The sequence below is a fragment of the Stegostoma tigrinum genome, chromosome 27 (genome assembly GCF_030684315.1).
Source record: "Stegostoma tigrinum isolate sSteTig4 chromosome 27, sSteTig4.hap1, whole genome shotgun sequence".
NCBI lineage: Eukaryota > Metazoa > Chordata > Chondrichthyes > Orectolobiformes > Stegostomatidae > Stegostoma > Stegostoma tigrinum.
The window spans coordinates 29,639,740-29,654,994 of record NC_081380.1 but is presented as its reverse complement, the minus strand read 5'-3'; the positions used below and the strand labels follow the sequence as shown (position 1 = coordinate 29,654,994).

Genomic DNA, 15,255 nt, shown 5'->3' with positions numbered 1-15,255 from the left:
TCCTTTCTTTCTGAAGTCAATGATCAGTTCTTCAGTTTTGCCAATGTTGAGAAACAGATTGTTTTCACGGCACCACATCACCAAGCCCTCTATCTCCCTTCTGTATTTTGATTCATCATTGTTAGCTATCTGCCTCACTGAGGTGGTGTTGCCAGCGAACTTGTGGATGTCCTTCTTCCAGTTTAATACTTGCTTTGTGGTCCAGCTGTAGGCTCAAGATAAAATTTATGTCTTGACTGTCAATGCAACATTTCAACAATAAGGTGATAATATAGTTTTCTAATTCTTAAACAGAGTAGATGAAAGAATGAACTTGTATTGCCAGTTATGAACCTTGCAGGGGGTGAGTAAGGTAGGTGTCTCAAAGTGCTATACAGTGAATAAAGTGAAGCCAATACTGATCTGGAATGTCAAAGTGTATGGAGGTGTCTTGAATTGATTTTTTTTCTCCTAAATGATGCCTAATGAGTCCCACAATGGGCATACAGCTACAACTGAGAACATTTCAATTTTGCACATAAATATAGAACTGGTAACCCTTCAGCGTATTAGTAGAGGGCAAAGAACTTGAAAGCATCTGAAGTCTTTGTTCGTGGCACTGGATTTCCAAAATGGAATGTGCCTGTTTCTCAGAAATAGCGTCTTTTACCTTGAGCTCAACCTTGACATTATAAAAAAAGTTGAATAGCAAAAACCACAAATTGTCCTGATATCATGGAAAAGAATTGTACAATTACAACAATATTTATCATTGTGTTAATTATTGACTTGCACCTATTCCGTACTGCATTGCACAGTAGCAAAACCTGCTCAAATTTTTGAAATATATCTGGTCCTTGAAGATTGAGAAGTGACAAATGGAATTCTACATTTTCAGCAAGGAAGGAGAGAGAAAACAGGAAACTAGGTCTCTTACCCATAGTTGGGAAAATGCAAGGGTCTGTAATAAAGAATGCAACAACAGAATTGGAAAACAATGGTAGATTTAGGCAGAGCAAGCATGGATTTATCAAAGAGAAATCATGTTTAGCCAATCTATTGAAGTGTTTAGATAATGTAACTAACAAATAATTGGGGACCATTGGATATGATATATTTTGATTTTGTGAACATTTGATAAAATTCCGTGAAAGAGATTAAGAAACAAAATCAGAAAATACAGGATTAAAAATAATATATTGACATGGATTGAGACATGGTTAACACATTTGAAAATAGCATCAGAATAAATGGGTCGTTTTCAGCTTGGCAATCGAAATAAATCAAGGATTTGATCTTAGGACCTAATATCCACAATTTGTATCATAGATTTGAATGTAAGGTTAAATGTAACATTTCCAAGTTTTGTGTCATCTGCAAATTAAGTTTTGTTGAGAGCTGCGAGGAAGATACAAAGATGTTTCAAGTGAATTAGAGAGGCTAAATGAATGTGAAGAAATTTGGCAAATAAAATAATGGAGAAGTGTGAGATTATTTGCTTTGGTATAAAAACAAATAGGAAGTTTCTCAAATGGTAAAAGGCTTGGAACCGTTGAACTTCAAAGGGATTTGGTGTGTTTGTTCATCAAACACAGATTTAACATACAAGTATAAACAATGAAGGCAAATTGTCTGTAAACCTTCATTAGAAAAGAATTTAAGGATAGGAGCAAAAATGTGTCATGTCCGCAAGACATGAAGAGAGTTCATAAATTGCTATTAAAGCTATATTTTCTTGTTTAAACTTAACAAATGTGCTAATTAGGAGCAGAAGTAGGTCACTCAGCCCTTTGAACAACCTAGAGTTTTGCATTCATTCTCCATACAGGTAATATTCCACTTCATTCTTTTGTTATAATGAACAATTTCACATTCTCTTGCATTATACTCCATTTGCCAGATTTTGCCACCTTGCCTCACGTGTCTGTATTGGTCTGCATCTTTGTCATGTCATCTTCATAATATATTTTTCCATGTATCCTTTATGTCATCGGCAAATTCAGTCACCTGAGCCTTGGTTGCCTCATCTAAAATAGTTAAAAGTTGAGGCCCAGCATCGAACATTGTGGGACCCACTCATTTACATCCTGCCAATCTTTTTTCTACCAGCTAACGTCTGTTACTACATTACTGCCTACACAATACCTTCCTACTTTGCACAGTAGTCTATTTCATTGAACTTATGTCAAATGCCTTTTGGAAATCAAGTATTATATATCAACAGGCTTCCCTTTTATCTAAAGTACTCTTTTACTCCTTTAAAGAATGCTAAAAAATTGGTTAAACATAATTTCCATTTCACAAAACCATGCTGACACTTCTTTACCTTGAATTTTTCCAAGTACCTAGTTGTAACCTCCTTAAAAGACAATGCCAGTCCCTTTTCCTCAATAGACACCAAGCTGACTGGCTTATAATTTACTGATTTCTGCTTCTTGTCCTCCTTTGCTGGGCTAAAATGCTGTTGCTATCAGTCACTAAATTCCAATCAGCAGTTACCTGGACAGAACTTAAATATCATCATCCTGGAATTTCACATGCTTGCAGTGAATGGACAAACCGAAACACAAATAGCAGATGAGATGTCTCCCCAGATGGTTGTGATAAAAGTGAAGCTATGAGACTTATTCTGCCTGAAGGGCATGAATAGCTCATCATTGATTTTAAAAACAAAACCCCAGGTAGAGAAATAGAAACCAATTATTAAATAAATGTTTAATTGTACGTTTTCTGAACCTTTACTTCAGTCTGGTAAGAAACAGTTTTCTAGTGGCGTCTGCTTCATTGAGTTCGAGGTTTGTGGTTTCAAATTTCACTACTGCTTTGGGCATGCAGTCTTGACTGGCAGGTACTCGAAGATAACCTGTTTGCCTGTACAGGATGGAAAACATCTGTGGTAATATTAGAACAGCAGCACAGATTGCTTTCTGTCATGGTTCCACTTCCTTTTTTAATCAACAGCAACAATAGTCATATTATCTAATTTGTTTATCCTGTGGGTGTTTGTGAGGTTATCATGTTCTAATTGGCTGCCAGTTTTCCCTAGATAACAACGGTTCCATGTCAGAAGTAATCCATTAAGTTTTAATCATATAATGGTACATTAAAGCAAAAAGAGCAAATATTACTGTTTGCTTAAAATAGCCACCTTAACATTCAACTTTGATTGGTCCAAGTGACTTTGCATTCATAATCTTCAGAAACTGAATTTACAAACCCCTGTTTGATTCAGAAGAATAATTATTTCCTGTATGGTTGCCAAAATTACAGGGGGAATTGGCCTGAACTATTCTCATTCAGCTTCTAGAAACATGATTTTTGATGGCACTGCTACAAGAGCAAAGAAAATGCTATCCTGCCTCCAAGCTATAAATAAATAATAAGTGAACCACAATGAGGGGCCTTCATTAAATAATGAAAGAGCCTTCTGAGTTAGTAAGTACAACTTTTAAACTGCAGTATCAGTCAGGATATGTGACATTTCATAATTGCAAAATGATGCAGCAAGGTTGGTGAAATCCTCCAATGGCTCAAATGTAATATGTCTGTGTTTCCTGTTTATAGTTGGAAGAGCAACTAAGTCGTTTACAACGTGAGAAAAATGAGCTGCAGAGCCGTCTTGAAGAGGATCAGGAGGATATGAATGAACTCATGAAGAAGCACAAAGCTATAGTTTCGCAGGTTGGTAATTTACTTGTCATATTGCGTGTTATTTTTCTTAACACTATATTGCCACACACAAATTGAATTGGTGAGGAGTGTAGGTTCAATTTGTTTGAAAATCTCAAACAGATTTGCTGAATAGACAAACTAATGACTGAGCAGCTACAGCCCATCTTATTTATACACCATTACTCTAGCATTTTGCTATCTTGATTCCCTATGTCTGCTGGCCATGTGATATCTGGTTCTTGGCTTGTTAACATACTTCTCAAAGAAATAATGCAGGATTTCCATGTTTCAAGATGAAATTCCATGAATTAAATGAAAATATGTGTACATTAGGTGACTTGTAGAAACATTTTCAACTCTTGTTTCTATGTAAATAAAGTTTGAGTGTCTGAATCTGTATAGCGTAGTAATGGTTTGCATTTTGCACTTTGGCGACAGTGCCAGTATCAGTAACTACATAATGTTTGGAGATGTTGCAGTCTAGTAACATGGGGTTAATGTTTTATGCCATGTTTTGGCAGTGTATCAATGACCTATCTGCTCAGACAGCACAGCAAATTTTGATCGTGTCTTGGCACTTAAGGATGAACTAATCAATTGATTCTTCTGACTGTTGCATTATAAGACATTAGCTCTCGATAGAGAATTCTAAAGTTCACTTTCACATGAAGCTGATCTTCCAACATTTTAATTGAATTAACTTGGTTTCGCAAAATGGCGGCAGAGTAAAACTCTCGTCGGAGCTCCTCTGCTTGACAGTTCCTTTTGCTATTCCTTTCTTTTTTCTCCTCTTTGTCCTCCTTGCAATATCTCCCCCCCCCCCCCAATGCCACCTTTCCCCCAAGGGGTCAATTAGCAACAAGAGTCCAGGTAGGAACCCAGCTCACAGATGTATCCCACAGTGGCAGCTGAATGGGTCGAGATGTTGACCGAATCCTGGAACTACAGCAGTAAAGTGAGCATGGACCAGGCTGAGTTCTGAAGTGAAGGGGTGTGCCGACAGCAGTAGGAGAATCCCAAGTCCTGGAGAGGCAGCGTGGGCTGATGGCAGCAGGGGAATCCAAAGTCCCGATGGCATGTCTTAACATGTTGCTGCTGAGTGCCAGTGAGAAGCAGATTGGAGGCTGAAGCAATGCAGAACAATTGCTGAACTTGGGCCTGGCACCTCATGCTACGCTGCTGCTGTTTGGAATTCTTCACTGGAGTGTGATGTACATCCTTTTCACAATGTTATGACTACCTCATGTGTACCTTATTCTTAGACACTAAGTAATGCTACTGCTTTCCTTTTAATCCTTTTTTATATAATAGCACTTGATTTACTTTTTAAGATTGTACCTACCTATTTGTAACTTTTAAAAGGCAGCCATTGTAAAAATTATTCTCTGTACTGGAGTACAAGTGACAATAAAGAATATTTATATGAATTGAATCAGCTTTATTGTCACATGCACACAAATTAGTACAGTGGAAAGTTTATAGTAGCCACACTACAGTGCCATCTTGCATACAAAGGTACCTAGGTACAAATACTTAAGATCAAATTCTTAAGAAACAAAAAAAAATTTGAAAAGTAAAGAAATAAATAGTTTAGCACAATAGGACATAGGAAAAAATGGGAAAAATAAATAGAGTTCAGAATTTCAGTTCTTCTGACCCAGTCCATCCCAGCACCTACTCTCAAGGGAGACAAACACCATCACCCCACCACCTGCACTGGACCCACCAAAGTATGAGTCGCCTCACTTTTTTGCCATCTCTTCACCACTGGGCCCATTTCATTGATGCTGCTGAGCCCGCACTCATCTCACAACCGGGAGTCCCTGGCTCTGCAAGCACCACCATCCCTGATTGCTGGAGGAGCTTTGCTGCCACTGCTGCCGTCCCTGAATGTTGGGAGAATGACCCTGCTGCCACCACCTTCTACTGCTGGGAGAAGCCACATCACCATTCCATGGGTGGGCTGCCCTTATGCTGCCAAGCAAGCCACCACAGAAATGAAAAAAGACAAGGAAAATAAAGCAAAAGAAAAGAGCAGAAGCAAAAGTAGAACAAAGAAGGAAAACCTGAAGGAAGCTTGATCGGCCCTGGGCAAGTATCTGCACCCACCCCTGTTGCTCTGCCACCATTTTGCACCGAAAGTCTGTCTCACAGTTTGGGGTGATCTCATTGCAACGTTGACTTTGTGTAATTTCTCATTTCCAGTAGAAATCATTACTTTCAAGACTTAGATATAATTACTGCAAAATAGTAAAGAAGCAAAGCTCTATTCTTTGCTTAAGCTTAAGTACAGGTAGGACATCTGCAGCCTTCCAATTCATTACTAGGGAATTTGATAGTCATCTTCCTGATGTTTCCTATCTTCTGCAAATGTTATTGATGTGTAAAGGATTTATAGTATTGAGTATGTATGGCTACTGTGTGTGGAGATCTGGCAGTGCGGCTATTATTCTCCCTTTTCCTTTTGTAAATTTTTCTCGGTTTTCAGTTGTGGCTCTGGTGGAACTGGTACTGAAGCCTGACTTGATGACTGCAGTATCTGTAGCCTAACTTGGATGTGTCTGTCCACCTGTGCAGACCACCAATATGTTCAGCTCATGAATCAGTACTGGAGTGCTATAGTACCTCTGGGCAGGGAGGCATAAGGTCATGTCTCACCTTGTCTAGAGAGTATGTAGTAACATCACGAAATAGGTTCATTTGAAAATACCCATGAATCCATATTAACCATACAGCCAACATTGTACAGTTTTTTTTATTCTCCTAGGGTAAATATAACTGCTTGACTGAGGCATTTCATGTGTTTTTCAGGTTTAAAATGTTGTTTTAATTTTCAAAAGAGTAATCTCCACTAATCACTAGGTCATAGTTTTATGTCCTTGCACCATTGCAATTAGGTATTAGAGCCCATCAAGCAATCCTTCAGTGTGCAGGGATATGGCCCTTGACACCCACCTCACTGTTCTTGCTTCTGATTCCCCTCACTCCACCCCTCATGGTTCTTACTCTGCAGACTCTATCCAGCCTTGCCTCATCTTTTGCCTGGGATCTGTCCCCAGCCTTGGATCTGAGTGGGGAGCAGTGTCACTAACAGTACCTGCTGGTGCTAGTGGAATGAGAAATAGCTCTTGGTGAGCAGGACTCCTGTCACTGGAGATCTTAAACAAAGGGAAAGCACTTTGGTCACTTAAGTCACTGATGTGGTTTTTCTGCCAATTCTTCAACCACTTTGTGAGACACATTTTATCCTGATAAAATTCCAGTTATTGTGTCCACTTTTACAACAATTGATCTCTGAATTTGTTGTGTAAAGGAGCACAATTGGAAACCTTTTTAGAAGTTAAATGCATTTAGCCCAATAGTTAACCAATTTGTGCAATGAATTTAAAGTCCTCTCCAAAATAAAGAATTTAAATGGTCTTCAATATAATTAATTATGAGCTTTATGATATTTGTAATACACGAGTTATAGGAGCTGACAATGACTAGTCATTTACAGAACAGGAGTGGGTATCTGTCTTGTTTGAATCTGTGCTGGTTCACTGTAGAGCAGAATAGTCAGTACATTTCCCCTACTATGTCCCCGTAGTCTCCTTGTTTGTTTTAAGTGCCCATGCAATTTCACTTTGAAATCATTGATCATCTCTGCTTTCACCACTTTCATGAACAGCAAGTTTCAGGTCATTATCATTTACTGTGTACTAATGTTCTTCACATCATCTGTGCATCACTTGACCCAAATCCTACACACGTGCCCACTAGACCTTGTCTACCTTAACCACATCATCAAATCATAATAGTCTATACCAGTATCAGATCTTTATTGCTCCAAGGAGACAAACCATAACTGGTTTAATATAACAATGTAGTTTAAAATCCCTCACCCCAGACTGTTCTTGTGAATTTTCTCAGCATCCAGTCAAGGGCCCTCCCATTTTTCTAAAGGATGGATACTAAGACTGTACACACAACTCTGGTTGTGCCTAATCAGAACTTTATAAAGGTTCTGCATAATGTAACATCTTTCAGTATGTTCTGCAACCTTCAAAGACCTAGTTTTATTCAGCTCTCCATGTACTTCGGAACTGTGCCAGTAAGTATATACTGCTTGCCCTGTTCTTTCTGGTAGAATATATTATCATGCATTTCGCTGCATTAAATTTCTTCAGTTGTGCAGCTTCCCATGCTGCTACCTATGTCCTGTTGCAATCGATTTTTACATAATTTTATTTTATTATTCCTTAAAAAGTGGGCATCCCTGGCTAGGCTAGTTTTATTGCCTGTCAGAAAGTGGTGAGTTATTTCTTTGAAATGCTGCAGCCCATGCGGTGTAGATAGCCCACAACAGCTTTTAGAGGGTTGCTGGATTTTGATACCCTGGCAATAAAGGAATGGCGATTATATTTCCAAGTCTGGATGTAGCTTGGAAGGGTACTTGCATAGAAACAGGCCATTTGGCCTACCATATTTATGCCAACCAATAAACACCAGGCCACACTAATCATATTTACCTACACTTGATGCATAGCCTACTATGCCCTGGTATTTTAAGTGCTCATCCAGATGCCACTTAATTATTGCACTTGTACCTCATTCCACTACTCCCTCAGGCTGCATATTCCATATTTTTACCACCCTCTCGGGAAAAAAATTCTTTGATCTCCTCTAAATCATTTACTCCTTACCTTTAAATTTGTGCCTTCTTGCCTTAGACACATTTGACATGGGGAAAAGATTCTTATGATCTACCCTGTCTAAGCTACTCATAATTTTGAATACCTCAATCAAATTCCGATCTCAGCCTCTTTTGTTCCAAGGAAAATAAACCCAGCCTATCAAGTTTCTCCTTACGATTGTGACTTTTCATCCCATGCAAGATTATGGTGCACCCCTTTTGGACAATTATGGCCTTCTGATAGTGTGGCAACCAGAACTACACACAGTATTCCATCTGGGGCTTAACCACCAATATTTTATAAAGTTGTAACAAGACTTTCCTGCTCCTATATTCTACAGCTCAGATAATAATGATAGGCATCTTCTGTGCACAACACCTTCAGAAACTTGTACGTTGAGGTCGCTTTGCTCCTCAATACCCCCTGCATTCTACCATTCATTGAATATATCAATCCTTCATTAGACCTCCCAAAATGTATCACCTTGCGCTTATGAGAATTAAATTCCATTAGCCCTACCCAATTTACAAGATGATCAATATCAGACTCCAGCCTGAGACCGTTGTTTTCATTATCCACAAGACCAGCAATTTTTGTCATTTGCAAACTTACTAATTGTATCTTCTACATTCACATCCAAGTCAATAATGTATGTAACAAACAGCATCGGTCTGTACGGGATGCCGCTGGTCACAAGTTTCTGATCGCAAAACAACCCTCCACCCTTTGCCTCCTACTTGCAAGACAATTTTGGATCTAATTTCCCTTGGATCCCATGGGCTCTTACCATGTTGGACCTTGTCAAAAGCCTTGCTGAAGTCAATGTAAACTACATCAACTGCACTAGCTCATCAATATATTTAATCAACTTTTTAGAATCTCAATTAAATTAGTCGGACAGAATATCCCTCTAACATATCTGTGCTGACTACTCTTAATAATAAATTCTTGCTTATCCAAGTATCAATTAATCCTGTCCGTCAACACCTTTTTCAGCAATTTGCCTACTGCTGACATCAGACTCAGTGGTCTGTAATTATCTGGCTATCACTACTGTATTTCTTGAACAAAAGAAACACATTAGCTATCCTTCAGTCATTTGGCAATTCACTAATAGCCAGCAAAGTATGAAATATCTCTACCAGGTCCCAGCAATGTCCTCCATTGCCTCCCATAGTAGTCAGGGACACACCCTATCAGGCACTGTGGTTTTTTTGCCTGCTAAAATACCTAAGTAGTCCTCCTTATTAATTTTAGCACATTCCACCTGAAATTCCTGGCCACTATCACTTCATCTCCTTTGTGATTACGGATGAAAATTCTTCATTTAAAGTCTCACCCATGACTTTTGGCTCCATGCACAGCTTGCCCCACTCTTTCCCCAGTAATCCTTTCTTTTTATATACTTATAAAATGTCTAGAGGGTTTTTCTTACTCCTATATGCCAAAATGTTTTATGGCCCCTTTTTTGACCCCTGATTATTTTTTTAAAGCATCCCCATGCACTTCCAAAGTTGTTTTGCTGTTTTTTAATGCGCTGTCCCTAATATATGCTTCCTCTTTTTTTCCCCCTTATCAAACGCTTAATATCCAGGGTTCCCTGGACTTGTTTGCCCTTATCCTCCACTCTTTTAGGGTCAGCGTGTTCCTCTGTCATGGCTATGCTACTTCAGAAAGACTCCCACATTTCAAATGTAAACCCACCTCCAAGTAGCTGCTCCCAGTCTATGTTTGCCAGATTCTATGAACATAGAACAGTACAGCTTGCTCCTAGTTGTACATGTCTGCACTATCCTTATCTCTTTCCACATGAATTTGAAACTCAGTGTTATGGTCATTATCTCTAAAAAGCTCAGCCAATGTCTCTTCAACCACTTGACCAGCTGCTTCACCTAGGATTAGGTGTAGCCCTGCCCATCTCTCGTCAGGCTATCGACATACTAGCACAAAAAGCTAACCTCATCTAATCTGTTCAGTGTCCCCACGTATCTTCTGCATTCATTCTTCTTAGTGGTAGAGGTCATGCATTTGTAATATGCATATATAGCATATATGTATGTATGTTATAATTATTTAAAACAAACAGTGGTTCCATGATTGCCCCTTGAGAGCCACCACTGTCTACCATCATCCAGTCTAACAAGTCACAATTTTTATGACTTATTGCTTTCTTTCCTTTAAACTGATCGTTTTATCGAAGCTGACAGTGACCCTGCTAATCCATGAACCTTAATTTCATTAATCAGCCTTTTTATGTAGTATTATATGAAACACTTCCTTAAAGTCTATACAGGCAACATATTTATAAACTCTTCTTTAACATTGTCTGTTACTTCATCAAAAATTAAATTTGGGTCAGAAAAGTACTATCTGCCCTTTAGAAATTTGTATTGACTATCCTTGATTAGCTAAATATTTGCAAGTACCTGTTAATTTATTTCTAAAGCTTAACTAGCCATTGATGTTAAGCTAACTGACCTGACTCTTCAAAGACTCCTTCATGAATAAGGACTCACGCTGAGCGTCGTTCCCATATAGGAGGACCTACCAGAGGGAGTTGTGGTTGCAGGTACAGTTACAACATTTAAAATACATGTGGATATGAACAGGAACAGTTTAGAAGGATATGGGCTAAATGCAGACAAATGGTGCTATCTTAGTTTGGAAATTTGGTCAGCATGGATGAGTTGGACCAAAGGGTCTGTTTCCATGCTGTATGATTCTTTGACTCTATGATATCGCATATGCTACTCTACAGTTCAATGGCATCTCTTGTGTAGCCTTAAATATGCACTACCAATCTTTTTTAGCCACTAAGTATTTTTATATCTGAGATGGATTTGTAGAATCATGAAGCACAGCAAGTGGCTCATCATACTATATCTGCTGTTTGAAGAGCTGTCCAAATTTTTCCTGCACTATAATTTTTGCCCTATACCTCTGCAAATTAGCCCTGTTCACAATTGAAATAAAGCATTTCTTTAGTCATCTAGGGACCTAGCCCAAATCAATGAACTGCAGTCACAACTTGAAGAAACAAGTAAAGAGAAACAAGAACTACAAGAAAAGGTATGTAATTCATTTTATTGTCATTATGCATTTTTTTTTACAAGCAGAACTATAGTAGCCTGCACAGCCTTGGTAATTTAAAGTGACCTTCAGATCTGGATGTGCATTTTGTTAAACTCTGTGCCAAATAAAGTTCACTCGAGTTTATTTTGAGTGGAAAATGCAATAATAGTTATCAGAGAAAACAGCACAGTTTTGAAATAATTAAATATTCACGTTATTTCCTTTTCTTCAAAATTGTTACTCGAAAATAGCAAGAAAGATTTTAAAAAGTCAGATGCATTTCGCATTGTCTACAATCATAGTTTTGGCCTGAACTTCTCTGTAACTTAGAGATAGTAAGACTTGCCAGTGTCGGAATCCGAGATAACAAGGTTTGGAGCTGGAGGAGCACAGCAGGCCAGGCAGCATCAGTGGAGCAGGAAAGTTGACGTTTTGGATCTGGACCTTTCTTTAGAAGTTGGGGAGGAGAAGCTGGCTCTGAAATAAATGGGGGGAGGGGGAACGGTGATAGAAGGTGGATAGTGGAGTGGATAGGTGGGAGAGAAGAAGGACATGTCAAGGAGGGGGGGGATGAAGCTAGTAAAGATGAGTGTAGGTAGGAAGTGGGGGTGGGGATTGGTCAGTGAGATGGAAGGAGTGGATAGGTGGGAGAGAAGACAGAAAATCAAGGAGGCGGGGATGAGAGGGGTGCTGGTCGTGGGAAGAGGTCGGGGGTGTGGGGAGATTTTGAAGTTAGTAAAGCCCAAATTCAGACCATTGGAATGTAGGCTTCCAAGGCAGCATATGAGATGCTGTTCCTCCAGTTTCCGAGTGACATTGTTGTGACACTGGACGAGGCCCTAGATGGACAGGTCGTCCAGGGAGTGGGAGTGGGAGTTGAAGTGGTTCATGCCTGGGAGATGTTGTCGTTTGGGCCTCCTCCAGCATCACAACGATGCCACCTGGAAACTAGAAGAACAGCACCTCATATTCTGCCTTGGAAGCTCTGCAGCCCGTTGGTCTCAATGTGGACTTTACAGGCTTCAAAATCTTACCACCCCATCTTGTCCCAAGATCAGCCTCCCCTCTCATCCCCGCCTCCTTGATCTGTCAGTCTTCTCTCCCATCTATCCGCTCCTCCCTCACTGACCAACCCTCACCCCCACCCCCTACCAACACCATTACTAGCTTCATCCCCACCTCCTCGACCTGTCCATCTTCTCTCCCACCTATCCGCTCCACTATTCTCCACCTATCACTGTCCCACGCCTGTTTATTTCAGAGCCCCTTCCCCTCCCTCATTTCTGAAGAAGGGACCAGTGACTTAGTTGCATTGTGCAACCCAAACCGAACAAAATATGGAAGTAATCTATTTACAGTTTTCGGGTTGGGACACAGTACAATAAAAAATGACATTAGCAAATTAGACTGCTTCTCAAAGAGGAGCCAACCTTTTTCCATTTGAAGTTTGCTACTCCTTGTTCTAAGACTATGACCTCTTGTTTTAGATTACGCTGCATAAATAAACATCCTTTCTATGTCCACGTTGTCGATCTCCTTTCTCATTTTATGTACCCCAGTTAGATAGCATCTCATTTAAACTCCTGAGAGCATAGGTACAAACTGCAAAATATCTCTTCATAACACAAACATTTCATCTCTGGAATAAATCTATTGAATCTCCTCTGAGCTGCCTCTGGACAAAGCCACAATTATTTCCTGTCTCTAACTGATGGTAGAGTTGCAGTGATTATGGAGTTCCAAGACACTGACTTGTCATAAATTAACAAATGGCGAGGAATGGCGATGTGTACAAATCAGGATGGTGTGTGACACGGAAGTGACTTTGGGGTAGAATTTTGCCAGAAAGCGATTGTGTCATTTCTGGCAAATCTCATGAAATGTTTCTCACTGTGAGGCCTAGCATGTTTTCTCTTGCTTGATTCACCACCTGTGCACCATTTCCCCCGATGGTAGCCCAATCATTTTATCCTCCCAATCGCCATAGGCAAAATACTTCCCACTACTGGCATATCCCAGAATTCCTGGTGCCAGTGCTATATTTTGTACATCAGGTCAAACACTGGTAGTTCTGAGCTGCACATAATTGAGGTGAAATTTAGTAAAAATGAGATCACCTTGCATGCAAAAGGCCCTTGCCATTTACTGAGAATCTCATTTTTCCATTAAACACACAGTTGGCAAATGGGCTCAAGAAGCTCCTCACTGGCCATCTGAATAGATTTTTTCGGTGGCCCTGTAGTTCAGGGCTGGGAAGATCCAACAGGGATGGTGTCCCAGCTGCTCTTATTGTCCTTTGGTGATCAAAGTCTTGGGGCAGGGAAGTTTTGAGTTGACGTGGTGAGTTGCTCCAACACAGCCTATAGATTATACACTAATATAAAACAGAGGACTAGATGCTTTCAATCTGAAACAAACAGAAACAGAAACTGCTGGAAAAACTCAGTAGTTCTGACAGCATCTGTGATTTTACATGGTACAGACTGTTACTACAGTGCTTCATTACTGTAAAAGATTAAAAATGCATCCACTTGCAAAAATGTCTTTTATTCATCTTGCTACTTTTTCAAAAAAAAACTTTTATACTGCTTACCCCTCAGTTACTGCATTCACATTTAAATTAATATGACTCATTTTGCCTGCTGATTATTATTCTTTCTATGTAAACACTGCAGTTACAAGGACTTCAGAGTCAGCTGGAGTTCACAGAACAGTCCATGGTAGATAAATCCTTGGTGAGCAGACAAGAAGCCAAGATTCGTGAACTTGAAACTAAACTGGAATTTGAGAAGACTCAGGTCAAACGTCTTGAGGTAAGCATTTGCAAAGCAGAACCTTACTTGAGATTTGTGTACATTTGTTTACATTACTAATTTTGTTTCACTGACTATATATGGTGAGATTAATTCAACCAAGTCAAAGCCAATATATGCAGGTGGGGATCATTTGATGAAAAATAAAGGAGAGAAATAGAATGTGAATATAGCAAAATAGATTAGGGTTTCAACAATGAGCTGAAGAAGTTTAGAGGGAAACAAGAAATGGTGTTAATTGTGAAGGCAATTAATTTTGGCAAGGGATTTGATTTGAGATAGGGAACTGAGCCTGGGCTTAGCAGAAAACTTAGCAGAAAATCTAAACCTAAATTTAAATTTTCTGCTTCTGATTTGAGATGAAAGTTAGCAGGTTGATGGAGCTACAAATGGAGAAATCTAACTGTTTGCATGACGTGTAGTTAAATTTAGTTTTGCCTATTCTTAATGAAAACAAGTTACAGAGAATGCACCTTTTTTGTCAAATTTGAACAGATTTGAACAAATATTTTGTTCAGCTCTTAACAGTAAAAATGCCAAAAGTAATCCCAAGAGTAGTAGCAAAGCCTGGAGTACAAAGTGGGGAGGAACATAAATGAACTTTATGACTCTATCCATTATTTCTATATCCACTACTTCTTAAGACGATAGGGTGTAAGTCCAGAAGATTTGTCTGCCGTTAGTTTTCCAAGTTATTTTTTCCTCTAGTGATCGTAATTGATTTATGTTCCTCCTTCTTTTGTGCCCCAGGTACAATTTTTGCAAAATATTTGTGCAAGTCTGCCTTTTCCTTAAAAAACATTCATTCAGGATTGAGGGCATCACTGGCTAGGCCAGTATTTATCACCCATCCCAGACCATTTCCTTGTTTTTGCGTTATTAATTTCCCAGCAGTCATCCACTTTAAGGATCAGTATCACTTTCACCACTCTTTTACTTTGGCCTGAAGTCCATAAGGAAAATAATGATCTGTACATCCAATCAGCCTGTCCATTGCTACTCCAACTTTCTAAAAACATTCACCCTTGTTTCAGAATATGGTT

General features: G+C 39.3%; 1 protein-coding gene across 13 annotated transcripts in view; it reads left to right on the top strand.

Moving 5' to 3' along the window:
* The window catches only part of myo18ab (myosin XVIIIA b), a 300,129-nt gene that overhangs the window by 257,521 nt on the left and 27,353 nt on the right, over window positions 1-15,255 (top strand). For all 13 annotated transcript variants that reach the window (XM_059655209.1, XM_059655208.1, XM_059655207.1 and 10 more), the window contains 3 exons: window positions 3,544-3,660; window positions 11,313-11,396; window positions 14,075-14,212. In XM_059655209.1, coding sequence (XP_059511192.1) covers window positions 3,544-3,660; window positions 11,313-11,396; window positions 14,075-14,212 — 339 coding nt within the window. The remainder of the gene's footprint in view (window positions 1-3,543; window positions 3,661-11,312; window positions 11,397-14,074; window positions 14,213-15,255) is intronic.